The sequence below is a fragment of the Pan troglodytes genome, chromosome 17 (genome assembly GCF_028858775.2).
Source record: "Pan troglodytes isolate AG18354 chromosome 17, NHGRI_mPanTro3-v2.0_pri, whole genome shotgun sequence".
Classification (NCBI taxonomy): Eukaryota; Metazoa; Chordata; class Mammalia; order Primates; family Hominidae; genus Pan; species Pan troglodytes.
The window spans coordinates 73,941,788-73,969,643 of record NC_072415.2 but is presented as its reverse complement, the minus strand read 5'-3'; the positions used below and the strand labels follow the sequence as shown (position 1 = coordinate 73,969,643).

Sequence of the window (27,856 nt, the reverse complement as noted above, 5' to 3'; positions counted from 1 at the left end):
GCTGCCCGTAGCTCCGTGGAGAGATGGGGCCGGTGAGGCGTCCCTAGGGCCACCCCCCAACTCCGGGGGGAGTTCCTTCCTCCGGGCTCTGAGCACCAGCTGATGGCGCCCTCCTGAGCCCCTGCCTCCCCACACCGTGTTCTTCCCTTCGGCGCTGGCCTTGCGGGAACTCGCCCGCGCCTGCTAGGGCTCCGCCCCACGGGCGGGCGTGGGTTTCACTCGGAAGCTCTTTCAAGGATTCTGCGCCACTTGCATTCTGCGGGGCTGGACTGTGTCCGCGGAAGCTCCCCCATCCCCTCAGCCAACCCCGTGCTCCCCTCGAGGGCTCCTGGGAGGACTGGGCTGGCAGCGGGGGGTGGGGGTCGCAGGATGCCACGGGTAGGAGGTCATGGGGGGAGGATCACCTTGATGTCCACTTCGGGGAGAGAAGGGTCAAGGGACACCTCATACACCCTAAGGAGACCATCTGTTAGTTCCCGCCATAGCGCCCCGTTTATTTCCGTTACCTCACCGATCACCAGCTGTAATTAGAATTAGGTGTTGTTGAGGCTGTGGTTCGCTCTCCACGTCCACTAGAATTAGTCTCCAGGAGGTGGCAGCCGAGGCACACCGCGTTCCCCCGCGCTGGACCAGTGTCAGAGGCGACGCGCTCAGGCCTTCTGTGCGGACCCGGAAGGAAGATCAGGCCCAGGGGCCCGAAAGGAAGAGGCAGCAGCCGAGGATGGGCGCCCAGGAGGAGGAACGCGCGCTGCTGCATTGCGCTCGCCGGGGCTAAGCCTCCTGGGGGATGTTGGTATTGAGTATTTCAACCATCCATAATGATTATTTTTAATAAAACTTTTATTTTGGAATAATTTTAGATTGGCAGAAGAGGTGCAGAGATAATACAGCTAATTCTCATATACTCCAGTACAGTTTCCCCAAGTGATAACATCTTACATGACCACGGTGCATTTGTCAAAACTAGGGCACCAACATTGAGAGATTGCTACTAGCTAAACTTCAAATTTCATTTGTATTTCACTAGTTTTTTAAGCTAATGTCAATATAAGTATTTTTTAAATAGCAGAAAAAGGGGGTTTAGTTTTACAATGATAATTTATGAGCCACCAAAATGATTTTTTTTGAGACAGGGTCTTGCTCTGTTGCCCAGGTTGGAGTGCAGTGGTGTGATCTTGGCTCACTGCAGTCTCAACCTCCTGTGCTCAAGCAATCCTCCTACCTTAGCCTCCTGAGTAGCTGGGAACACAGGTGTGCACCACCATGCCGGGCTAAATTTTTGATCAAAACGATATTCTTGAGAAACTTCGTATTTATCAATATCATATCACCTTTATAAAGATTTTTTTCATTTAATGATGTATATGAAATATATAATGATAACAAGTATCATGGATATTGCAAGTGATCAAGAATTGTAAGGCATTCAGTTGAATAGCATAGTACTTCTGAAATGTAAATGAAAGTCACATTAGGCAAAATGTTAACGTGGTAAAAATAAAAATCGTCATTCTCTCCAGCTGTACAGATATGACAGGATCATTAGAATGCATTATTTCAAGATCTATTTACGTATATTCGAATGTGAAAAAGGTTTGGACTACAAACTCATTTTTGTGAAAATTGTGCTTTTCCATCTCATGGTACATTTTTCACACTGTAAGATGGTCTTGTTTGTTGAGAGATATGCAGGATTTAGGGGGAGCATAATCTTCCATAAAAAAGAATGGTGTTGGTTTTATTGTGCCTGATGAAGAAGAGGAATGGGTGATTTGCATTGAATTCAATGGATGGGACTCTAATTCGTATATCTATCTCACTCCCACTGCCAGCTGCAGCTTCAGTACCTTGTTCATTTATTTCCACAAAAGCCTTATGGAAAACATTGGACAAAAATAGGTTTCTTGCTGAAGACATTCCTGAGAAATCGGCTTTGCTTTGGCTGAAGGCATCACTCATCCCCATACTGCTCAGGGTTGACTTGAGATCATAACTGTCTTCCAGCTTGAACTTGGGAAGGTGTAGCTGCACTTCATACAACTCCATCATGTCTGCACTGGTCCACTCATTCAGCTTCTCATAGGTGATGGCCTTTTCCAGCTGCCCATTTGGAATCAAGAAAGAAAGAATCAGTAATTCCAAAGTGGAATGAAAAACAGTAGTAGAGAGAGCACCCTAGGAATTACATAGATGAATTATGATCACTCCCGTTACTCAGGGTGACAACACACACACATCTGGAAATCCTTTGGTTGTATAATGTTGACCTTCAAAATCTTTTTTTCTGCAGATTAATTGCTATCCGGATATAGGAGAATTAGAGTTTAATTCAAAATGGAAGTACTTCTGCTATAGTATGCAAGACATCAGCTATACACTCAAATACATAAATATAAATATACATTTAGATGTTAGCTATACAAAAGCATATACTCTAGTTCAAGTTGTAAGCCAAGGCACAAAAAAACCTGTTTATCGACATGGGAGACAGCTCTTTGAAAACAAAATTTGGAATAAAATAACACGTCTATACTCTAATCAAAACAACGTGAGATTAATAATTATAAACTAAGTCGAAAAAGAAAGAAAAGATAAGAAAATCCTCCAAATCTTAAAAGTAATTATTTTACAGTGAGTTTAAGGATGCTTTCCCTCTTCTTTATATTTTAAATTTTTAAAATGATAAATATATGTGTACATACTACACATGTATATATGTGTATGTTTGATTTTTTAAATGACATGTTTGTTTCAATGCACATGCATCTTCTAGATGGAAGTTTTGGCTGTCAATGGCATACCTGTAAACCACTTACATTAATAACATGACAATATCTTCAGCTCAGGAAATTGCACTTCTAGGTTTTTATCTTACAAGGGCTTGACTCTGATGGTTATTTGTCCACACTGGTTTTATTTTCACTATCCTCTCCAGTTTCACAAATTTTATGACATAATTTGGAAATATTTTCTACATACTAGTAGGATCGTGGAAACTTATAAGCATTAAGAGTCTGACACATGTGAAAAATTAGACACTGTGCAAAAAAAGACAGGCCATCCGTTGCATGAGACTCATGTTCAGTTTAGGCATGCAAATTGCTCAGAAGCATGGTTTGACAAAAGTTGTGTCCAGATTAATGGAAATTTGGCTGGTAAACAGCTTAAATAATTCTTGAAGACAGTATTGATAGAGACTTTTTCTCCTGAAGGTTGCTTCCTTGATAAAAATGTTCAACAAATAAGTTTTGGAAGACAGCTTGATGTCTGCGTACGTGTGTGTATACTAATGCAAATGGTTAAAATATTAATTTCAAATTACATAGGTCCTACCAGAGGGAAACCTAGACTGATTGAAAGATGGTTATGATCAATCCACACAGTTCTGTGACTGACAAGGTATATTTGTATCTGTTGTACATGTGGCTATGTGTGTGATGACCCCAGGCTGGAGCTGTCTATACATTGCCTAACCTTTCTGAGGAACAGTAATATTAATTTTACAGAGTGTTGTAAAATTTAAATAATATTGTGAAGGTGAAGTGCCTAGAACTCAAGGTACATTGGTGACCTTTCTCTATAGGAATTAAATAATAGGGAGAACATTCTTCCTGAGGACAATTGGGAGAAACCTTGGCCAACCAGTTCTTTTCTTAGTAAACACTGGAAACACCCTCACATCAGACTCACTGATGTTATTTACCTGTTCCAGCCCATTAATGTCTTCTGGCAGTAGTATAAGCAGGCTGAGGTCACGGCTTTTGTAGTAGAGTTGAAGGCCCACTGCTTTTGGCTTTTCTATGTGAAAAATGTGAAGCTTTTTCTTCATAAACATCATTTGCACTGGTTTGCTTGTAGTCTAAAAAAACCAAAAAAACAGGTAACAAGGTCATTGAAGAAGTATTCCACCAACTCCTTAATTCTCTACCATCATTGGCTCTCAGTTGGTGAAACTGCTGATTCTCTGCTAAATGCTGAATAAAGTTATCCAGACCTTCCTTTATGGAAATATCTATTCCACTGAAAAGTATCAGCAATAGCAGATATGTGAGTTTCTGTTTCTAACACAACTGTGGTAACCCCTATAAATCATAGCAACATGTATTAAATCAAACTCTTAATATATGATCTTGTGTAAATTATGGAAATGCCAATAATCCAGAAACTAAGGCATATTTTACCTGAAAATATTTGAGAAAGTATTTTAGTATTATAAAAATTGACATTCACTAAGAGAATGCAAAGACAAGCAATAGATGAGCAGAAAATATTTGCAAAACATATGAGACAATAATAAAAACTCAACAAATAATAAAAAACTCAACAATAATAAAACAAACAAGCCAGTTTTTTTAAATGGGCAAAAGATATAAGAAACACCTCACAAAGAAGACATACAGCACATGAAAAATGCTCAATCATATGTCACTAGGAGATTGCAAATTACACACAGCTACTAGAATGGCTAAAATATGAAACACTGCCAACACCAAATGCTGATGACGATATGAAGCAACAGGCACTGTCATTTACTGCTGGTGGGAACGCACAGTGGCACAGCCACTTTGGAAAACAGTTGGGCAGTTTCTTACTAAGTTAACCTAGTCTTACCATACGATACAGCAATTTTGTTCCTAGGTATTTACTCAAATGTGTTAAAAACAGTGTCCACAGAAAAACTTGCACACAGTGTAGTATTTATAGCAAATTTATTTATTATTGCCAAAAAATTGGAAGGAACTAAGATGTGCTTCAAGAGGTGAATGGATAACAAACTGTGGTACAATTGTACCATAAAATATTATTCAGCAATAAAACAAAAAGATCTAGAAGCCCTGAAAAGACATGGAGGAACCTTAAATTCATAGTGAATGGAGCCAGCCTGAAAAGGCTACGTGCTGTATGATTACAACTATGTGACATTCCAGAAAAGCCAAAACTGTACAAACAAAAAAAGATCAGTGGCTGTCAGGAATTTAGGGGGAATGGATGAACAGGTGAAGCACAGGGCACTTTTAGGGCAGTGAAACTATTCGGAATGCCATTGTAATGGTGGCTACGTGATATTGAACATTTTCAAAATCCATAGAACAGTACGACATCAAGAGTGGACCCAAATGTAAACTATAGATTTTAGTTAATAATGATGTATCAATATTAGATCATCAATTATAACAAATATGCCACACTAATGTAAGATGTTAATAATAAGGGAAACTGTGTGTGTGTTGAAGGGGGGACATATGAGAGCCCTATACTTCGTGCACAATTTTTTCTGTAAACCTAAAAATGCTCTAAAAATCAAGCTTATTTTAAAATAAGACCAATTGCCAAATGAAAGCAAAAAAAACACCCCTGCAACTTAGATGTTGTAGACATATGTTACTTTTCCATTCTAGGTCGAACTGTCCATCACAAAGCCCCACCGTATGCTAAGGTGGTGGCCATACGACAAGGGCTGTTTACTGCGAGTATTCTAGCATACTGTGGTTGTTTCCAGAGAGAGCCCATGAATGGCCCCAACCAGAGCCCTCCTAGAACTAATGGCAAACACTTTCTCTGTCTACTAGAGTTGCGAAGCTTGAAGACTGAATATGAGGCAACCATATTCCCTGATCATTATTAGAGAATGAGAGTAGCAACTAGAGAGAAAAAGAGAAAGAGACAGCATGAGAATGAACTGGGATTATGTGTTGAGACTCTAAATACCCCAATCACTCACTCCTGGACTTCCCAGTTTTTTGTCACCTCAGCTAATTCCAATACAATTCCCATTTTGCCAGAGCTAGTTTGGAATACTTTTCTATCACTTGCAACTGAAAATTTCCAGTGAATATATAAACCCAGGTAACTATCCAGCTCACTTCTCGTTAACCTACTCGATTATGTGTTCAGTTTCTTCCCCATCCTCACCCCACTGATTGAGAAATGCCTATTGCACACATTCATTACAGCCATAGTTCCACAGCAGCACTGTTTGTGGCCTATCCCTAGACTAAACAACTGTAACAAACCTTGGTCAACTAGTTCCTTTCCTAGGAATTTGGAATGGGATTTTCCAACTGGTCTCTAGAATGGCGAAGGTCCTGTGAGTAGCTATGTTCTGTCATTGTGAACTGGGAAACAGAGAAAGTTAGACCACAACCTGAGAGAAGAATGATGGTAGAAACAGAGTTGAAAAAATAGAGGAAAAAATCCTGACAACATTTAAGTCCTTGTTTCCAATCAGGTCCCAAGGCCCAGCCACACTCCAGCCCATTCACGAGAGTCAAATCTATAACCTTACTTTAGTCTCCGTTTTTATTGCTTTTACTTATGTAAGGGTAAGAATTTGGTAGAAGTTAGTACTGGTTTAGCAGGGCAGGTACAGAACTTGCAGTGAGGACTCTTAGGTTCTTGTTCTGGACTGCTTCTAACTCAGGCATGCCTCCAGTCACTTGGCTACACTATATTTCTCACCTAGGAAATAAATATGAAAACTACCCTACCCAGCTCACATGGGTAGCAAGGACTGAGTGATTGTATATTCAGAGAAAAACAAGGACAGGGGAATTTCAATGAATTCCCCATGGAACTGAAGGCTTTTAGCCCAGCCATCACTTCCCTAGTAAGAGCCATAGTTCACTAGAACATACAATCTAAAAGAAGAGTGAATTTATAAGAGAATCACTTGTACAATGCCATGTGAAAATCCAAACTGATCTTTAAAAATTTCCTACCTCGTTTATTCTAAAAGGCTTTTCTGTGGTGTTTTGCACTAAGAATTGATGTTCCCAGATTCCTTTAAAGTATAGGGCGTTCACCAGAATCATCCTGGTTGTGGAATCCACAGAGTCATCAGGCAGGAGATTCTGGATTTTACCTGTAAGAACAAAAGGCAGGTTGCAAATGACTTGTAGAAATATGTATATTTTAACTAAAGACAACCAGGCTTCTATTTTTTCTGGAACTATAAAAGTTTTCTTTAAAAGTCCTGGTTTTTGATTTTCCAGAAATGGACAAGTACTATTCCTGTCCAGAATAGCTGCTGTGAATAAATAGAGAAACCCTGAAGAAATAATATGCTGGACAGTCAGTAAGCATTATTCCACATAAAGTACAAATTTACATTTTAATTATAAAAACTTCCCTGTAATATGAGTTGATTTGTACCCCTATTTTGAGGGGACTGAAATGCTTCCTTCTTTTTCACTTCTGTTTGTAGCCACAAACCGTGAGCTGCTCTGATTAACATCTGAAAGGCTGTGCCAATGTTTTCCTGTTGCCCAAAATATTGCTGTGTGCAATTGCTTCTATCAGATTGTTATAGTTACAACTTAAACTGATATTTGGCTATCAACCCCGAATACATTCTCTCCAAACTCTCTAATAAAGCACCTTGAACGATTTATAAAAATACGTCAAATATATATCTCTCGAATCAAGTATTATAGGTTTGCTCTAGAGGCACATGTTTGATAACTGAGGTAGACAGAACTGGCTTGAGAAGAACCTCCTGGCCAACCCAGCTTCACTCTGCAACAGACACTACTCAGAATAAAGGGCTGATCTTTTAAACTGCCAAAATACAGACATGGGAAAGCTGTTAAAATTATAAGAGACAGCTTGTGGCACTTAACTTAAAAAATAATTTTCCGGGAAAATATTAATAGAATCTCAAGAAATAGTAGAAAATCTGAAAAAAAAATTAAACATGATTGAAATTGTACAACTGTCAATTGATTACCTCCTGTGGAAACAGCATCAACCCCAGACATGTAGACAGGTAAATTCTTTTCAACCTTCAAGTAACTGATAAATCTTTACACTATTCACACAGTTTCAAAGCACAAAATAGAAAATTCTCTGATTACTTTTATCAAGCTGGCATATACCTAGTATAAAAATGACAAGAAAGCACAAAATTCCCATCCGTAAACCCATTTCTCTTGTGAATATAAACAAATAAACCCTAAATTACATTTTAGTAAATAAATCTAATTAATATACATTAGGAATGCAAGAAACATATATTAGGAAATCTATTAATGTAGCGTGTTGCTGATATGGCCTGAATATTTGTGTTCCTCCAAAATTCATATGTTGGAACCTAATGTTCAGTGTGATAGAATTAACAGGTGGGGCCTTTGGGAAAAGATTAGATCAGGAGGGCTCTGCCCTCATGAATAGGATTAGTGTCCTTATAAAGGGATTGAGGGAGCCTGTTTGCCCCCTCCACTATGCGATGACAATGAGAAGGTGTCACTTTGGAATTATAGAGCAAGCCCTAGCCACATGCTGAATCTCCTGGCACCTTGATTGCGGACTTCCCAGCTTCCAGAACTGTGAGCAATAAGTTTCTATTATTTATAAATTACCCAGTCTAAGATGTTTTGTTATAGCAGCTGTAATGGACTGAGACAATTGCTTTGATGACTGATAGGAGAAAAAAATCATAACATCATCTACAAAAATACTTTTGATCTTCAACATTCATTTCTAATTTTAAAATGATGACTTTGTAAATTAAAATGAAGAATACTTCTATAATATTAAAAATAATATTTTTCTTCAACAAACCCATAATAATGCTAACCCAGAAACGTTAGTGGTATTTATGGCCTGCTATGACTACCATTATTTAACATTTTTCTCAAAATACTAAGTAAAGCAAAAAAAATTAGATGAGATATTATATAAAAGGAAGAGACAAAATTATTATTTGCAAATAATAAGGAAAGCAAGGAGAATCAACTAAAAAACAATGAAAACTAATAAATTCTTTTAGGTACTGTTACACTATTACACTAAAAAATTATTTTCTTATCTTCTAACAATAAACAATTAGAAAATGATATAATTACATCCTAGTGATACACCACATTTATAATAATTATGATTATAAAATATCGTTAAATGATGACATCTTACATACACCAGTGATCCAAACCAGGAAGTTAACATTAATAGAATATTATTGACAGGTCATATTTAAATTTCATCAGTTGTTTTAATAAAGTCCTTTTTTTCTGGGTTAGAAACCAATACAAGACCTTGCATTGCATTTAGTTGTAATTTCTTCTTATTCACCTTTAATCTGGAACAGTTTCTCACTCATTCATTGCCTTTCATGACCTTGACACCTTTAAGAAAGACTTCCCATTTGTTTTGTAGAATTCTCCTGAATTCCCAGTTTAGGTTTGTCTGATGTTTAATCAGGATAATATTCAAGTTATGCATTTTTGTGAGAGTATCACCGTGGTGGGTTGAATTGTGTCCCCCAAAAACACAAGTCCCAGTTCTAACCCGTAGTACCTGTGAATGTGACCTTATTTGGAAATACAGTCTCTGCAGATGAAATAAAGTTAAGATGATGTCATATTGGATTAAGGTGAGACCCAATCCAATGACTAGTCTCTCTGTAAGGAGGGGGGAATTTGGACATAGGCACACAGAGAGGAGAATGCCATGAGAAGATGCAGAGACAAAAGAGAGATACAGACAAGAAGAAGAAGCCATGTACCAATGCAGGCAAAGATTGGAGTGATGCATCAACAAACAAATGAGTGCCAAGGATTGTCAACAACCACCAGAAGCTATGAGAAGCTCATGCACGTTTCTTCTCTAGAGCCTTCAGAGAGAGCACAGCCTTGCTGACAGCCTGATTTTGACACCTAGCCCCCAAAACTGTGAGAGAACACATTTTTGTTGTTTTTAACCACTCCGTTTACCTTAATGTGTTATGACAGCCCTAGGAAACTAATACAACCACCGAAGTCATGCTGTGTTCTTCTCAATGAATCATGTAAGGAAGTGCATGATGCCCATATGTCCTATTACTGGTGCTATTAATTTGAACACTGATTTTTCCAGTGTAAAAGGACTGGCTGGTTTTTTTATTTTTTGGTATCATGTGGGAAGATACTTTGAGAGCGTGTAATATTCTGTTTCCCATCAGGCTTTTGTCCACTAATTTTAGTATCCATTTATGATTCCTATCTAAAACAATTACTACTGTGGTTACTATTGCAGATGGTTGTTTTCTATTTCCATCATTCTTCTGTATTCATTAACTAGAATTCTACTGTGAGAAAGAGCCTTCCCTTCTTCATTTATTTGGATCTTCAGTTATTTGTTTATATCAGTATAGACTCATGGGTATTTGCTTTATTCTATGAGTTATCATCCATTACTATCATTATTTATTCTGTTGCACAAATTGCTCCAGATTTTGTCATCGGAAGCCTCCCCTGTTGGCTCCTGTGTCCTTCTGACATATTCCCAAGTATTTTGAGCATTTCCTTACATTCTGTCACCACAAAAAGTCCTTATCTTGTACTTCGCTTGTCCCAGCTCTGTTATCACCATTTTGTCCAGGAGCTCTGCTTTCTTTTTTTGAAAGAAGGAGTTTAGAAATCAAGATCTTGGTGTCAGATATGCTGATTACTATTGGGATGTCATTGCTTCCAGATCCTCTCAGCAAATGGTGCTGGGAAATGTATGCATTATACACACATCTGTATCTATTTCTACATTTATCTATTGAATTATCTTTCTGCATATATATTGAAGAGTAGAAGGTCATATTGATACTTTCACTTCCAATCTAATAACAAAGGGTTCATTGTAGCCTTTGTCTTTGCCTTATTTGTAATTTCTTTCCTGGCTCTCATGATTTCCAATATATTTCCTTATTTGCTTAATCCTAGAACAAACATAAAGTAGTTTCAGGATTGCAAATCCATTCTTCTATTAAAAACAAATTTAAAAACTAGGGTACAATATTTGTGTACTTTTTTTCAGCCTTAAAATATATAGTCGAAGTATACTTACTTTTTTTAACCTTTGAATTTATAGTCAAAAATGCTGTTTTACAAGGTTACTTAATGTTTTAGACCATATGTTTGTTTAAAAGAATGTATCTGAAACAGTGCTACAAGCCAAGATGCCATTAAAGGACTGGAAAATTTGAAGAATCCCGAAAGAGAAAATACAGATGGATTAGACTGATAGAGGAAACCACAGCATACACACACAAAAGGCATCACAGATGACTTCTTGGGAGGTTGGGGTGTTGCTCAGGGAGTTAGAAACTCAAAGGCCATGCATTCATGGGGCTTGTTGGGGGCAGGGAGCATCAATGAGATTAATGAAATAATTCCATTTATTGCAGTGGCTCCTAACTTTGACTGCAAATTAGAATCTCCTAAAGACTTAAAAATACTGATGCTTGAACCTCACTCCAAGATATCTGAATTAGTTCATCTGGAGTTAGGCTTAGTAATCAGTAAATTCAATTTAATATGTTGCCACGATTGAGAGTCACTGGTTTACAGCAATTGTGTTTATTGACTTTCTATACCTCCCTGGGTACCAGCAATGGGCTACAAATACATTAGCTTACAGTCTAGAGCAATGAGTGAGGACACCGAATGTCACAGTGGAGTTAGAACAGTGTTCCCAAGGTACTAGGAATTCCCAAGAAAAACTGGAAGCTTCCCATGCCCAGAAGGCAAGTTATAAATACAGCACCTCAATGTCAGCCCAGCAGTGACCATAGACAAGTTATTGTGATCTGTATTATAAACTAAGACTGGTAAACTGGGGTTGCCAAACAAAAAGACACACAGAAAACCAAAAGGATTAAACAGGTAAGAAAATCCACCCTATGAGAGAGAAGCACCAACATCAACATGCACTAACAGGAAGCAGAATTAATACAGCAAAAAGACTTAACAATAAGCAAAATTTACATATTCAGATAAAGCTGACTGATCTCACTAATGAAAAACAAATAACCAATAACCATAAGTCTGGAAGAGAAAAGAAATAATTGTCAAAGCAGAACATAAATAACTGTGGAAATAAAACTCTTGAATAGATTGAAGAGTTGAATGAACACAGCTGGAGCAAAATCATGAGCTGGAAAAGAATAACAGAAGGGTAAAGCGATGAAAAGTAAATATAAATGGAAAATCAAAGCAGATAGAATAGATTGTGAAATTTCAAATTTGTTTATTGGAAGTACTGAAGGCAAGAAGGGACAGAATGAAAAGAAGAAAATCATGAAATAAATAATATACACAATTTTGTTTACCTAAAGGCCTTTATATTTAGATTTAAAATAATTGCCAGCAAAGTTATAAAGTAAATAAATAAAAATAAAAAGACCCCTGCCTAGAACATAATGTTGAAACCTCAGAACACCAAAAAGAAAGAAAAGTATTCTAAAATCTTCTGGGGAAGGTTCAGGGTGCAGGTTTGTTGTTTTTATTAATGATGCTGGATGCTACTGTCTAAAGGAAAAATGAAGACCTTGGAGAAGACCTGTTGAAAGCTCAAGGAAAGAAGTATCTTTGAGATGGTTCAGGTAGAACCTAGTCATGCCAAACACCCTAGCAACTTTCCCTTAAGGACATATGGAACTCTGCCTCGACAAAGTCTAAGTTCCTGAAGAACTAATTAATTCCTTATTTTATTTGATGTTGAATGCTTCCAAATAGCAGATATTTGTGTCCAAAATAGAAAATACAGAAGGATTACAGCTTTCTCCCTCTCTAGACAATTCCGCTTCTGAGGAATAGAGTGAGGAGGGTCAGCTGGAGGAATGAAATCATGGGATGTGGCAAACAAGGCTCAGTAAAAGATTCGAACTGTGTCCACCATGAGCTTATTTTCTGGTGCCTCTCATTTGACCAGTGGTATGATAACAGAGAATTTTTTAAAGTGTGGATGTCCCATACTGTGGCCATATAGTACTATAATCTGCAGTCTGCCCTTTCTTCCATAAAGTAAAAGATTATTTGCTCAGTTCTTCTTCAGAAATGAAACTTCTAGACTTATGCTGTCTAATATGGTGGACACCAGATTCATGTGGCTACTTAAATTTAAATTAATTGAAATGAAAGAAGTTGAAAATTCAGTTCCTCAGTCGCATTGGCCACATTTCAAATCACCTGTGTTCACATGGGAATAGAAGCTACTCCACTGGACAGTGCAGATTTATGGCACATCTCCATCATCACAGGAAGATCTTCTGGACAGCTCTGTAATTCAGACACCTGGATTTTGTTATGTACCTTGAGTGCATCAGTCTAAGCTGGGGAAGCAAGGCAAGGACCAACCCCTAAGAGCCATGCTTATGTGGCATCAGACAACAGCTGTCTTCTTGGCTCTAAAAGGCTTTGCTAGGATGCAAAGCTAGCAGATTAGTTGCCCCAGCCTTCCTATCTGTAGGATCCCTACCTGATTTCCAAACAACATAACAGTCACCAGGCTAGGAATCTAAAACATAACATTTTGCCCAACTCCAGCACCATTCTTACTCCTACTCCTGCTATGTTGAATTTGTGTTGTAGGTCACAACATACTTTTGCCTGTACAATCAAATGTGGTCTCACACAAGCTACAAAAGGGCAAGTACCTAGTAACTGCTAGCTAATCTATAATTCTAAACAAAACAAACTTATTTTCAGATGAATGCAAATCAGGATGGAAGTTAAATATCATAGTCACTCTTGCTTCACCGCGGCTTTTGAGTCATGGGCTCAATGTGAAAGGAACTGAGCACTTAGGGCTGCCAATGTTATCAATTCATTCCAATAAACATTAATGTTCTGAACAACTGCTATGAGCAGGCCTGTTATGTGTGGTTTAAAGCTGAAGGCAGAGTTATCACACACAGAGTCCTTGAGTCTAGCAGGGGACATAGATGTATAAGCAGTTAGTTTTGATAACAGTGAGGTAAGTGTCAAAGTAAAGGTTTGCATAAATGTCTGGGAGCAAAGAGGAGGATGTTTAGCCTGAATGAAGCCCTGAGAAGTTATTTGGGGGCAAAGGAGGGGTTCGGGGGTGGCAGGGCAGGGAACGGTATTTCAGATAGAAGAAATGGCATGAGTACAGGGCCATTAAGTAGCACAGGGAGTTCGGGACATTCTATGACATGTAGAATCCCTGAAATATAAATTTTAATCCAGGGAGTGAAAAGAGTTTAAGTGGAGAGACAAGCAAGGCTCCACAGTCACATTGGCCCTTATATGTCTGGTTAGGGGCTTTGTGTTGATCCCATAGGTCATGGGGCAGCATGAATCAGTTTTGAGTAGAGGAGTGACATGGCCTATCTGGTCCAATTTGTATTTTAGGCAGGTAATTTGGGTGGTAAATGGATGTTAGATTTGAAGGGAACAAGATTAGAGGCAAATTATTGCATTTGTGCAGATAAAAGATAGCGAAGAAAGAAAGGCTGTGGAGGAAAGGAATTGAAAGGAAAAGTGAACTCTGAGAAACATTTAAGAGGAAGCAAAGGAAAGGGTAGAATTTAGAGTATGTCTCAGATTACTGTTCTGGGCAAGTGTGTGATTGGTGTACCCATTCACCAAGATGGAGAATACATGAGGAAGACAAGGTCTGGGAAAACCATTCTGAATGTGATTTCAGGTATGGTGAATTTGAAATGCATGGGACCCTTGGCAAATATGTCTAGCAGGTGTTTGTTATGAGCCCTGAAGTTCAGAGGAGAAGACAGCAAAACATTCCATGTGCTTAGACACAAAGCAAAGGGATCATCATTAATATTCATTAATGACAAATGATGAATTAATCTTCATTAAGTCATGAATGATTAATCTTCATTAAGTCATGAATGATTAATTAATCTTCATTAATGATGATGCCTTTGTATTTCTTCATAAGATATAATATAATATCAATTGAAATGTTGATTTAAAAGGCAGCGTGGTGTGTAGAAATCAGTTCAGACTTTGGAACTAAGCTGACTTATATTCGAAATCCTATTGCTGAAGCTTTAAACTGTGTAATCATAGATAATTTCTCTAAAATATCAGCTTCCTTATTTCTAAAATAAGGATAATAATAAAAGACTGTTAAATTGCCTGGGAGAATCCTTCTACTACTTCCTTTTAGAAATAAAACCCTGAAATTTAGGTGACAAATGGCAACCCAGCTGAAAACTCCATTTTGCAGATCTTTCTTCCAGCAAGTATGGTGACTGGAATTGACTGGAATGTGGTTGGTCGCTCTTGCCTGGAATTAGGGGCTTTTTGGTCCTAAAACTAGGAAAGTCACAGGCAAACCAGAATGCACTGGTCACCCTAGCAGAAAGTGTGCTATGGACTAAGTTTAGACCAGTGGGAGATGAGTGGAATTAACATGTGAAACTTCCAGGGCATCCCCTTAAAGACAAATTAGCTTTTGCTGAAATTTCTTTTCCCCACTTCCTGCTGCTACTACAACTGGCTATTGTAAGAACCATCTTGCACCTAGAGATGGAAGCCATGTATTGAGGGTGGCAGGGCTGAACACCAGCCTGGATCTCTGGTTGGCCTTGGGAGGCAGAATGCTCTCTCTAACCCAGGATGCCTAACTACCTTTGAACTATTATTTGAGAGAAAGACATACTTGTGTCTTATTAAGCCACTATATTTTGGGTCTCTTCTTTAGAGTAGTTTAATCCATACTCTAACTGATACTTGAACTTACTTTGAAAAGTATTTAAGATTCTATAGCACATTTAATGCCACATTTCTGTTATTAGTAGATATTTTTCCTTAAAAACCATGCATGTGGCAGTATTTTCAATTTCCTTTTTGCATTTTTCTGCTTTTTACCCTTGGGCTCTTCTTTGGAATTAGTGGGAGATGATAATTTTCTTGTCTATTTGGTAAAGTGATGGCCTGACTTACTTGTTTTAGATAAGACTTATTAGGAAGGCAGTGAATCTAAAAATTATGTACATGAATAGAAATAAATGTTCTGAATATTTACAATGTGTCCACACTTCTATTTAAGGAGTATACATACTTACACATGACGCAAACTAAAATAAATACAAGGATGTTTGGGAAAAGCACACTGCCAAACCCCTTGGTGAAAGCTTACCCTCGGTCTGTCTTTCAACCCAAGAGTTGATGTCCTTTCTGATTTGATCAGAAGCTTCCACAAAGTTAACAGACTGAGGTTCTGCACCAAAATATGTTTTCATGTCTTCTAAATATTTCTGAAAGACATAGATAAAAATCCCCTTTTGTAGAGTTTGTTCAAAATTGAGAAATCAAATCTATTTAGATTATCAAAAGAACTAGGTAGGCGGGCAATTGCACACTCCCACACCATCACTCCATCCTCTCTTTCCTGACTCCCAGTTTTGGTCAAAAACTAAACACCTCACTCTTCAAACTTAGCAGGGCACTGGCTAGCTATGCAGAGCTCCAGCTGTGGAAGGAAGTACAGATGCCCACATTTTTGGGGCTTCCACATCCTCTTCCTTTCTATTTTTATCCATGCCTTGAAATGAGGCTAGAATGGAAAGGGACTACAAATAACAAGAGTGACCCCAGTGGCCAAGAGGTATTGGGCATTGTACTTGACTTTTTATGGTAGGGATGAAATCAAAGTGAGGCTTGTGATACTGGTAGCTTCCTTCTGTGGATTCTAAACATCAAGAATCTTGTGGAGGACCCTTGAAGAAAATGATATCCTGCCATGAAAATGGATTTCTAAGCAGAGTTGAATGTTATATTAGGCATTCTGAGGCAAAAAAAAAAAAAAATGAGGCCTCCACCTCCTCCTGGTCCTCTGATGTTCACCCAGTGGCAGTCATCACATGTAGGCTATGACTGAGTTTGCTGTTATGGGGGCATCTGCCTTGGGAACACAATTTATTCTTCAAGACATTGTAGTATTCCTTCAATTTGCTTACTTTATGCAGGGCTTGTAGGAGAAAAAGTGATGAGTTAATTCTGTTGCCAGGAAGTGGCTTGAAGATTATGAAGTCTAAATTCTGTGGAATTTAAAATCTAATAAAAGGAAAACTTAAATATTTTTGAGGGACCACTGCCTGTCTTAATTCAGGGCTTGTGGACATATAAAAATATGTTTGTCTCTATCTCTGTGTCCCTCTTGTTTCTAAGTGCCCACTGAGTCAATCATGTCCCCTACTTCTGCATCAAACGAGAGTCCATGAGCCTACAAGAAAGGAAACTGTCTTTAAGATTCCATTTGGATGATTTTATGTCTTTAGTAATAACAAAGCTCAATTCCTGAACTCCCCAGAATTCACTAGATTTGAACAGGGATAGCATTGCTTGAAATCACAAGGTAGCTTTATTTTATCTTATTGCTATTCTTCTACCCTATCTAATTTCCTTGCTCTTTGCCCACTGGACACACGGGTCCTCCTGCCCAAAGAGATGTTGGACAATGAAGGAAATTATTGACCTGGGTTGTCATGTGACCCTCTTAACAGAGGACAGAGTCATCATGGTCTGCATTGGTGGGGTTTCAACCCTTAGTAAAGAGGAGAAGTTGATATTATTTCATGTTTCATGTTCCCAAAGTCTGTAAAGTCTTGATGTGAAAACTGCTCACTTCTCTCATCCCAAGGTCAGTTTTGCTCTCAAGTAGACAGTCTCCAGCCAAGTCTCCATATGTATTTGTAGGCCATTCTCAGGGGCTACCTCTTTATTCTAGACAGAAATATCTGATTGCTAGATCTGATTTGAGACCTGTTATTGGTTTCCTTTACCACTAGACACTCATTGGTTGGTCTAATTGATTGTTTGCAGGGAAGTACTGACCACATGAAGATTGTCCCTGGATCCCTAAAGAAATATACAGAGTTTACTGATTGGTCTCACATTGCTCTTTCTTTTCCATTAGCTTAAAATAAGACATTTGCACTTACATTGTGAAATGGATACGTTTTCTCTCCATATATTGCATTGGCTGTTTTAAGTAAGTAGTCATCGTTGGGCTTGAGGATTTCTGAGATAAGTGTTTGGAAATCAGAGTGTATTTCTTCCGAGTTGCTCAAGTTGAATTCCTTTAAAAGAGAAGGAACTAGTCAAATAAAATGTTGAACAAGAGTTACGTACATGTTAGCAAACTAAAGCTAAATAAAATTATTTGGGGAATTGCAAACAAAAGTTGAAAATGTTCCTAAAGTGGATAAAAATGTTTTCTTTAGTGTTAGTGCAAAAGAATGAAATGTTATTGAGGCCATAATTTTCTTCACATTTAGTTTGCAAAAGCAGGCAAGAAAAAGTTTGAAACTAGAGAAATTTTTAGAGAGATTAAAAGGGTGTGGGGACAAGAAATCTTTCAAAAGGTGTAGATATTTTGTATTCCAAAAAAAGTTTCTGTAACTTTAATATATGTTTCTAAGAAAAATTACCTGCTAAAAGTTGCTTCAGTTATCACTAAAATACATGTGCTAAAAGTACTTTTTCCTTAATTATGAAATATATATTAAAGGATAGGATATACCATTTTCCTTTTTTTTTCACTTTCAGGGTCAGATTTGACTCCCTGGTCTCTGTTAAATTGAAGCACCTGCAATTTCAATAAAAATACAAATGAATAGACTGCAGAGAAGTAATCATATAAATCATACATCATCTGTAAATACAAGTCAGTCATTCCTATAATTGCAGAACATATAATTAGTTAAACAAAGGGGCTCTGACTTGACTTAATGTGTGTAATAAAATAAGTCAAGAACTGCTCTTAAATAAATTTTCTAAAGTCGAATTTAAGTTGCTAGTCTCTTTATTTTCCTATGTTTTGTAACTAGAATGATGTTAGGAAAACCTTGAGGTAAAATTCTCTTATTTTCCGTATTTCCTTTTTACTCATGGTTGTTTTAAGAAGAATGCTAGGTGTCCAACTGAGACCATCATTTAGACAGTTTAGGTAAAAGCCATAATTATGTGGAAAATTAAGGAATTTTAGTTGTTTTTTTTTCTAGTTAAATGCTCAGTTCCTATTGTCTACCACTACTTGACATATTTAGGCACAATGTTTGTGTTTACCCCAGCATTTCATTGGAAAGTTAACAGGAAGGATGTAGATACTCTTCTTTCCTTGGAATTGTACAACAATAGAACAGAAGACAATACTTTTATCTGCCAAGTCCTGGACCCAGCTGACAATAAGAAATACAGTATACTGCATCAACGGTTGCATTGACCCGTGTTAATAGAACAAGGGCCACCTGCCATACATAAAGGGGTGCACAGTTAATTCATGAGGCCCATTTGCAACTAAAAGTGTTAACATCCGAAACAAGGACAAGCAACACCTAGCAATGTATTTATATGAAATAGATTCACATTGGAATCCACTTAAGATTGTCTATCACATTAATGATTAAGACTTTTGAGCTAATGAACCTGTCATTAACAAGTTGTGAACAAGGATTTTGTTGTTGCTGTTGTTGTTTTTAAACCACCTGATATCTTGTGAACTACAAGAGTAAGGATGTTATCCCAAGTCCAGACTAATATAGCATGTGTTCTGCCCACTTCCCTCAGAATTACCAACCGTGTTCATATCCATACTTTCTAAGGAAGTCACCTTCTTGGGTGAAAATTCTGTCATTTGGCCTTTTGGTTTTGCAAGATTTAGGGCCGAGTTTACTCCTTCTGTTTTTTTTTTAATTTAAAATCACATTTATATATACATATTGTTGCATATATATATGTATTCATATATATTTTTACACACACATATGGCTATTTTGCTATCTATGACTACATATATATATTTACATACACACAATGTTTTGAGGACGCTTATTGCAAAAATAGTTCTGTATATAATAGTATTATATTGTTATTGTAATGATCTTAATGGGCTCCTTAGATTCATTCAGATAACCAGGGACTAAACAAAGAGAGAATCAAACAAAGCATGAGAAACAGAATTCTTTTATTTTTCTTTTTTGTGTCTTCAAGAAAATCCTTATGTGATTATAAAGATGCTGAATAATTCTATTATTTAAAGTTTGACCAATTACTTTTTGAAATAATATCATCAAAATAAAATTGGTTTTGGTGTTGAACGAAAATTGATAGCCTTATCCTTTCTCCATTTTATTTTGCTAAAGGACACAGGTTCTCAAATGGTTTTCCTAGCAACAGTTTGCAAATTGATTCTCTTTACCAGGATTTGTTTTATGGTATAGAATGTTTTAATGTATGTCTTGTTTTAGAGAATGTTATTGTGAAATGTAAATTATTGAGTTGTCAAGAGAAAACTGAAGTTAAAAGGCAATGAAAGCACTTAGTTTACAAGAAACAGAAGATAGTTGACCTTTTCCACTCACCTGGGCCATTTGGGCTGCAGTGGTACCTTTGGCGCCCAAATACACCATGGTCAAGGAAGTTGAGATGCTCCAGGAAGAAAAGAAAATATTTTTACCCTGAGCAGATTCAGCTAGCTTTTTCCTCAACTCCAGGGCAAACTGGTTGATTGATGTTGCTAGAGCGTCCATTGAGGAAACCTAAGAAAAATAAAGCAAAAATTAGAGAGCATATTAATATTTATTTCCACTTCACCTTTGTAAAAATATGTATTCATAGTTGCATACATATCCATATACATTGTCATATGAGCTGAATAGACTTTAGCAAAATTCTAGTCCAATAATAGTATTTTATATATTAAAACACTGAAGTTTAGAGAATTTACGGAAATTGCCTCAAATTTTAGTGCTAATGTGCATTAGAGAATAAATGGATTCTGGTCAGTTAAAAGCTGAGTCCCATAACATAGTTTTTGCCACTCTCTTGACATTTTTCACACCACCAGTTTTGTTTCCATGTGTTTGTATCTAGTTTTTCCAACTCCAGCATAAGCTTATTGAGAGCAAAATATTCTTTTTATGCTGCTTCGTGCACCCAACAGCACCTAGCTAAGGATTTTGCACAAAATGGGTGCTTGTAAATATTTATTACTCATTTACAATATTCATGGTTTGGGCTGTAACTACCATTTTTAATTTATGTAAACATGGAATCATGCACAACTAATTGGAAAATGCTTGTAGAGAAATTGAGAAGTTAAGACTGTTTGTCTTTATTCTCACTCATTTGAGACCCTCTGAAACTGGTCTTCTGGAACAAGAGTACTCAGTTTTATTCATCTTTTTTGATATTATACTCAACATCTAAATGTCATCTCTAATGGAAGCAACCAAACAGCTGGCCAGCCTACCACACCTGCATGTACCTGGCCTGAAAATGACAGGTGCCCCAATCCACAGCAAATGTGCACCACCACCACTCCATCACAAACACTCACAGCCTGGACCACTGAGGCAATTGCAGACATTATTGATGATGATTACAACTGAGGAAACTGCATGGATATTATGCTACCAAGTCCACCCTAAACCAAAGCCAATATACCATACCCAACCGATACCATAATATTTTAATTTAAAAGCCTTTTAAAACTAGGTTTCTATAGTTAATTCCATCTATTTTGATTTTATGGCAAAATAATTTCTCAAATAAGTTAAACGATTTAACCAAGTGCTAAGGGAATCTGTTACTGCTAGACCAGCCTTACAAGAAATCTTTAAGGAAGTTTTAAACATGGAAACAAAAAAATGATACCTGTTACTTAAGTACTTAGCATACACACTTTATAAAGCAACCACACAATAGAAACCACAAAGCAACCAGCTAATAACTTCGCAATAGGATCAACACCTCACATATCAATATTAACCTTGAATGTAAATGTGCTAAACACCATATTTAAAAAGCACAGAGTGGCAAGTTGGATTAAAAAACAAGACCCATTAATATGCTGTCTTTAAGAGACCCATCTCACATGTAATAACACCCATAGGCTTAAACTAAATGGTTGGAGGAAGAGCTATCACACAAATTGAAAACAAAATAGAGCAGTGGGTGCTATTCGTATATCAGATACAACAGGCTTTAAGCCAACAAAAGTAAAAAGTGACAAAGAAGGGTATTATATAATGGCAAAAGGTTCAATTCAACAAGAAGACTTAACTATACTAAATGTATATGCACCCAACATTGGAGCACCCAGATTCATAAGACAAGTACTCTTCAACCTACAAAAAGGCTTAGACAGACACACAACAATAGTGGGGGACTTTAACACCCCATTGACAGCATTAGACAGATCATTGAGGGAGAAAACTAATAAAGAAAAACTTGACCAATTGAACTTATTAATAAACATCTACAGAATACTCCAGCCATCAACCACAAAATATACATTCTTCTCATCTGCACGCGGAATATACTCCAAGATTGATCACATGCTCAGCCATAAAGCAAGTCTCAACAAATTTTTAAAAACTGAAATTGTACCAACTATACTCTCAGACCACAGTGCAATAAAAATAGAAATCAATGCCAAGAAGATTTCTCAAAACCACAGAATTACTTGGAAATTAAACAACGTGCTACTGAATGACTTTTCGGTAAACAATGAAATTACGGCAGAAATCAATGTCTTTGAAATAGACACAGAGACATAACATACCAAAGTCTCTAAGATGCAGCAAAAAGCAGTGTTAGGAAGAAAGTTTATAGCACTAAATGCCTACCTTAAAAAGTTAGAAATATTTCATATTAACTATCAAACATCAGACCTAGACGAACTAGAGAAACAAAAAAAACTAATGCTAAAACTTCCAAAAGAAAAAAACATAAGTAAAATCAGCAAAACTGAATGAAATCGAGACCCAAAAATCCATACAAAGAATCAACAAAACCAAAAGTTGGTTTTTTGAAAGTATAAACATGATTGATAGACTGCAGGCTAGATTAACAAAGAAAAAAAGAGGAGATATAAATAAGCACAATCAGAAATAACAAAAGTGACATTACAACTGATCCCGGAGAAATACAAATGATCCTCAGAGACTACTATGACTACCTCTAAGCACACAAACTAGATAATCTAGAGAAAATGAATAAATTCCTGAAAACACACAACCTCTCAAGATTAAATTAGGAAAATATTGAGACCGTGAACAGATCAATATCATGTTTCAAAATTGAATCAATGATAAAATCCTACGAACCAAAAAACGCCCTGGAACAAGTAGATTCACAGCTGAATTCTACCAGATGTACAAAGACAAGCTGGCATCAATGCTGATGAAATAATTTCAAAAAATTAAAGAGGAGGGACTCCTCTCTAACTCATTCTACAAAGCCAGCATCATCCTGATACCAAAACCTGGCAAAAACACAATAGAAGAAGAAACCTATAGGTAAATATCTCTGATGAGCATAGATGCAAAAATGCTCAATAAAATCCTAGCAAGCTGAATCCAGCAGCATATCAAAAAGTTAGTTTATCACCATCAAGTAGGCTTTGTTCCTGGAGTACTATATTGGTTCAACATACACAAGTCAGTAAATGTGATTCACCACACAATTAAAAATAAAAAACATCTGATCATCTCAATAGAGGTGGAGAAAGCTTTCAATAAAATCCAATATCCATTCATGATAAAAACCCTCAACAGACTAGGTGTTGAAGGAATATACCTCAAAATAATAAGAGCTATCTGTAACAAACCCACAGCCAATATCATACTGAATAGGCAAAAGCTGGAAGCATTCCCCTTGAGAACTGGAACAAGACAAGAATGCCTACTCTTTACCACTCCTATTCAACATAGTACTAGAAGTCCTGGCCAGAGCAATGAGACAAGAGAAAGACATAAAAGGCACCCAAATAGGAAAAGAAGACGTCAAACTATCTCTCTTCATTGACAATATAATTCTATACTTACAAAACCCTAAAGACTCCACCAAAAGCCTCCTGGAACCGAAAAATGGCTTCAGTAAAGTTTCAGAACACAAAATCGACGTACAAAAATCAGTAGCATTTCTATATACCAATAACATTCAAACAGGGAGCCAACTCAAGACTACAATTCCATTTAAGATAGCCAAAAAATAAAATAAAATAAAATAAAATACCCAGGAATACACCTGATGAAGAAATTGAAAGATCTCTACAAAGTGAGGTAAAAAAAAACACTGCTAAAAATCATAAATAATACAAACAAATGGAAAAACATTCCATGCTCATGGACAGGAAAAATCAATATTGTTAAAATGGCCATACTGCCGAAGGCGAACCTCGGATGGAATGCTATTTCTATCAAACTACCAACGTCATTTTTCACAGAATTGGAAAAAACTATTCTAAATTTCATATGGAACAAGAAAAGAGCCCCAATATCCAAAGCAACCCTAAGCAAAAAGAACAAACCTGGAAGCATCACGTTACCCAACTTCAAACTACACTATAAGCCTGCAGTAACCAAAACAGCCTGGTGCTGGCACAAAAACAGACACATAGGCCAATGGAACAGAATAGAGAACCCAGAAATAAAGCTGCACACCTACAGACATCTAATCTTTACCAAAGTAAACAAAAACAAGCAATTGGCAAAGGACTCTATTCAATAAATGATGCTGGGATAGCTGGTTAACCATATCCAGAAAAATGAAAGTAGACCCTACCTTTCAACATGTACAAAAATTAACTAAAGATGGACTAAAGACTTGAATGTAAGATCTCAGACTATCAGAATCCTAGAAAAAAAAAAATCCAGGAAACGCCATTCTGGATATCAGTGTTGGGGGAAGTATTCGTGACTAAGTCTTCAAAAGCAATTGCAACAAAAAACAAAATGGGACCTAATTAAACTGAAGAACTTCTGCACAGCAAAAGAAACTATCAACAGAGTAAACAGACAACTACAGAATGGAAGAAAATATTTGCAAACTATTCCACTGACAAAAGTTTAATATCCATTATGTACAAGGAACTTAATTCAACAAGCAAAAAACAACCCCATTAAAAAATGCCAAAGGACATGAACAGACACTTCTCAAAAGAAGACATACAAGTGGGCAACAAACATGAAAAAATGCTCAACATCATTAATCATTAGAGAAATGCAAGTCCAAACCATAATGAATACTACCTTGTATATGTCAGAATGGCTATTATTAGGAAGTCAAAAAACAAGAGATGCTGATGACGCTGTGGAGAAAAGGGTACACTGTTGATGGAAATGTAAATTAGATCAGCTACTATGGAAAGCAGATTGGAGATTTCCCAAGGAAGTTAGAACTACCCTTCAACCCAGCAATCCCATTACTGGGTATACATTCAAAAGAAAATAAATCATTCTACCAAAGAGACACACACACACACACACACACACACACGTGTTCATCACAGCACTATTCACAATAGCAAAGACATGAAATCAACCCAGGTGCCTATCAGTGTTGGATTGGATAAGGAATACGTGGTACATACACACCATGGAATACTATGCAACCAAAAGAAGGAATTAAATCATGTCTCTTGCTGCAACATGGATGCACTAGAAGCTGTTATCCTAAGCAAATTATGACAGGAACAAAATACCATATGTTCTCACTTATAAGTGGGAGATAAGCATTGGGTACTCATAGACTTAAAGATGGCAAAAATAGACACTGGAGACTACTAGAATGGGGAGGCAGAGAAGGGAGAAAAGATTGAAAAACTAACTATTGGGTACTATGCTTACTACCTAGGTGATGGACTCAATCAAACCTCAACCTCAGCATCACACATTTTACCCTTCTAACAAACCTGCATATGTACACTCTGAGTCAAAAGTTAAAACTGAAATTATTTAAAAAATAAAATAATTCAAATTCTTAGACCTAGGAAATCTCATTAATGCCAAAGTTGTGTAGAGTTAGGTCTTGCATGAACGTCACCTGGCCTTCTGAGAAACCTAGAATGAGAGCTTTGGAAAACGTCAGGAATTCTCTATACTCAAATAACTTAATCATGAGAGAGGCATGTGCAGACAAGGTTTTGGTTTCATCATAACTTGGAGTTAATAGTGATACAGTGGGAATCCCCCCAGCCATAAACTTACACTTAACCAAACAGCTTCCCCACCTCTAAATCATGCCCTAGGTGTGGCTCCTGCCTACTCCAAAAGCTTATGATAATCCCAGGCTGACATTATTTGATTAAATAGAAAACAAAAAAGACTGTAGATCTGTGGTAATTCTACACTCTCATAAAATATTGAATATTTGCCTGTGACTTTCTTCCTCAACAGATCAAATGCCATCTTCAAAATAATTCTGTATTTCCTTTAAGGCTCTTACTCATTCAAATAACATTTTGTTACCTGCATAGAGTATATATCAAGCTTTGTATTTTTAAAACTCATGAATTAAATTTACACGGAAAATGTTTGGTTTTTGGCCAAACCACACTCTTCATGAAATGGGGAGAAAGTACCATTTCAGAGGCTGGGGTTTTTCTACCTCAGTGTATGGTTATTCCAGTGTTTATTTACTTGTAACATGTTCCTGAAAACAATAATTCTCTATTATAAAAGCTAATTTCTCATGTAAGCTTAATATTTAGTTGTACTCATCTTCATTAATTCCCTTATTAATATCATTATTTGTATATCAGATGTTACCCAGAACATACAAGAGAAACAATTCTTTATTTTCTTTTTTTAAAGAAACCTAATGAAGTACTAAGCCATTCATTAGTGATATTTAACCCAACAATGAAAAATACTTTCTGAAGGGTGTAGAATTGTGAGGTGAAATTTTATAGGAAATAATTATTCCATACAAATGTTGGACAATTATATTTTCAGAGAAGACTGCAAATGTGTAGGTCAGAAGTCTACCAGGTTATTTTCAAAATTAATTGCTCTTTTGCAGTTTTCAAGAGCTATAAACTGATCATCTATGAGCTTAACCTGTAGACAGGCTCAGAGGAGAAGCCAAAGAGAATTAAGAAAGCAAGAAAAGGATAGTGTCATTCATCAAAATGTCTCATCATAGACATTTCATCATTGCATGCCCCTAGCACATCAGTGTTGGAAAGACCCTTAGAATCTCCCTAACCCAGCTCCCCCATTTTGTCTGCTAAGAAACTGAAGCTGAGAGAGGTTGATTGAGCAAAGATGCACAGCAGAGTCAAAACTGCAACTGTGTTATCTTGACTGTGAATACAGTTGCTCTTGCCATTGTATCTCATTGTGTTTAAGATTTTAGTGGCATAAAGAGAGAGATTACGTGATGGAGAACCATCAGGAGGAGAAAGAAGATCTGGAGAGTGGGGAGAAGGATTCTTGTCCCATTTTCCATGAGACACTCCCAAGGGCCTCTTGCCTTTCTGATGACACTGATAATATTACCTCCTCATGGAGTCGTGCATATCAGAGAATGACAGTTTCCCCAATCCCCAGCACCTTTCTATTCACCTAAGGCCTTTTTTAGAAACAGGTAATAGTTTGGGGTGGTTTATGAAGAGCACCTAGTATAATGTGGGGGATTAGGAACATTTATTATTCCACAGAAGAGAAGAAAGCTAATGGCCAATGAAATGGTGGCCAGGAGAAGAGAGTGGGGTTTTGGGTTTGTGGGGGGAACAGTTAAAGAGTCAAACCGTGAGTTCCATATATTAATGAATAGGATCCAAATTCAGGGTGCCAAGCTCACATTTCCTAAAGAGTTGAAGGGTTTTGGCTCAACTGTCCTGAGAGAATATTTTATTTATCTCTGCGCATGTTGACAGATACATAAATGTGACTGGAGGAAACTCCACTGATGATTTCACAATTCCCAGTAAAACAAGGAGCAAATTCCACTCCACAATTTCTAGAAAAACAATTTCTCTAACTTTTTTGGGGAATGAATGTTCTTTCTCCCATATCCCTTTTTCTAGTATAAACTTCAAACCAGCTCAGGTTACTCTCTGACTTACACAGACTAATTCTTAAGGGATTGGGCCTTATCTATTATTTCTGGACTTTTTTGGGGGAAGGGGTCTTCATTATTTTTTACCTAGCTAGGCACTTCAACCAAGAAGAAAAACATAAATAAAATCATTAACCAAAGAAATATTTACAATACCTTGTTTTCTTCCACTGGAGCAAAACTGGCAATTTGCTCCTGTAGTAAGAGATTGTGGCTGAAGAGTTGAGAAACTTTCAACTGAAGAAATTAAAAAAAAAAAAAATTTTAGC

General features: G+C 37.0%; 1 protein-coding gene across 1 annotated transcript; it reads right to left on the bottom strand.

Annotated features, from left to right (window-relative positions):
• Window positions 1-825: 825 nt before the first annotated feature.
• Window positions 826-27,856, bottom strand: SERPINB10 (serpin family B member 10). The gene is made up of 8 exons (XM_009434110.4): window positions 27,744-27,856; window positions 20,102-20,278; window positions 18,262-18,327; window positions 17,681-17,818; window positions 15,877-15,994; window positions 6,720-6,862; window positions 3,704-3,859; window positions 826-2,100 (listed from the first exon to the last, which is right to left on the bottom strand). Exons 2-8 carry the CDS (start codon window positions 20,267-20,269, stop codon window positions 1,696-1,698), a joined length of 1,194 nt encoding a protein of 397 aa, XP_009432385.1. The 5' UTR covers window positions 20,270-20,278; window positions 27,744-27,856; the 3' UTR covers window positions 826-1,695.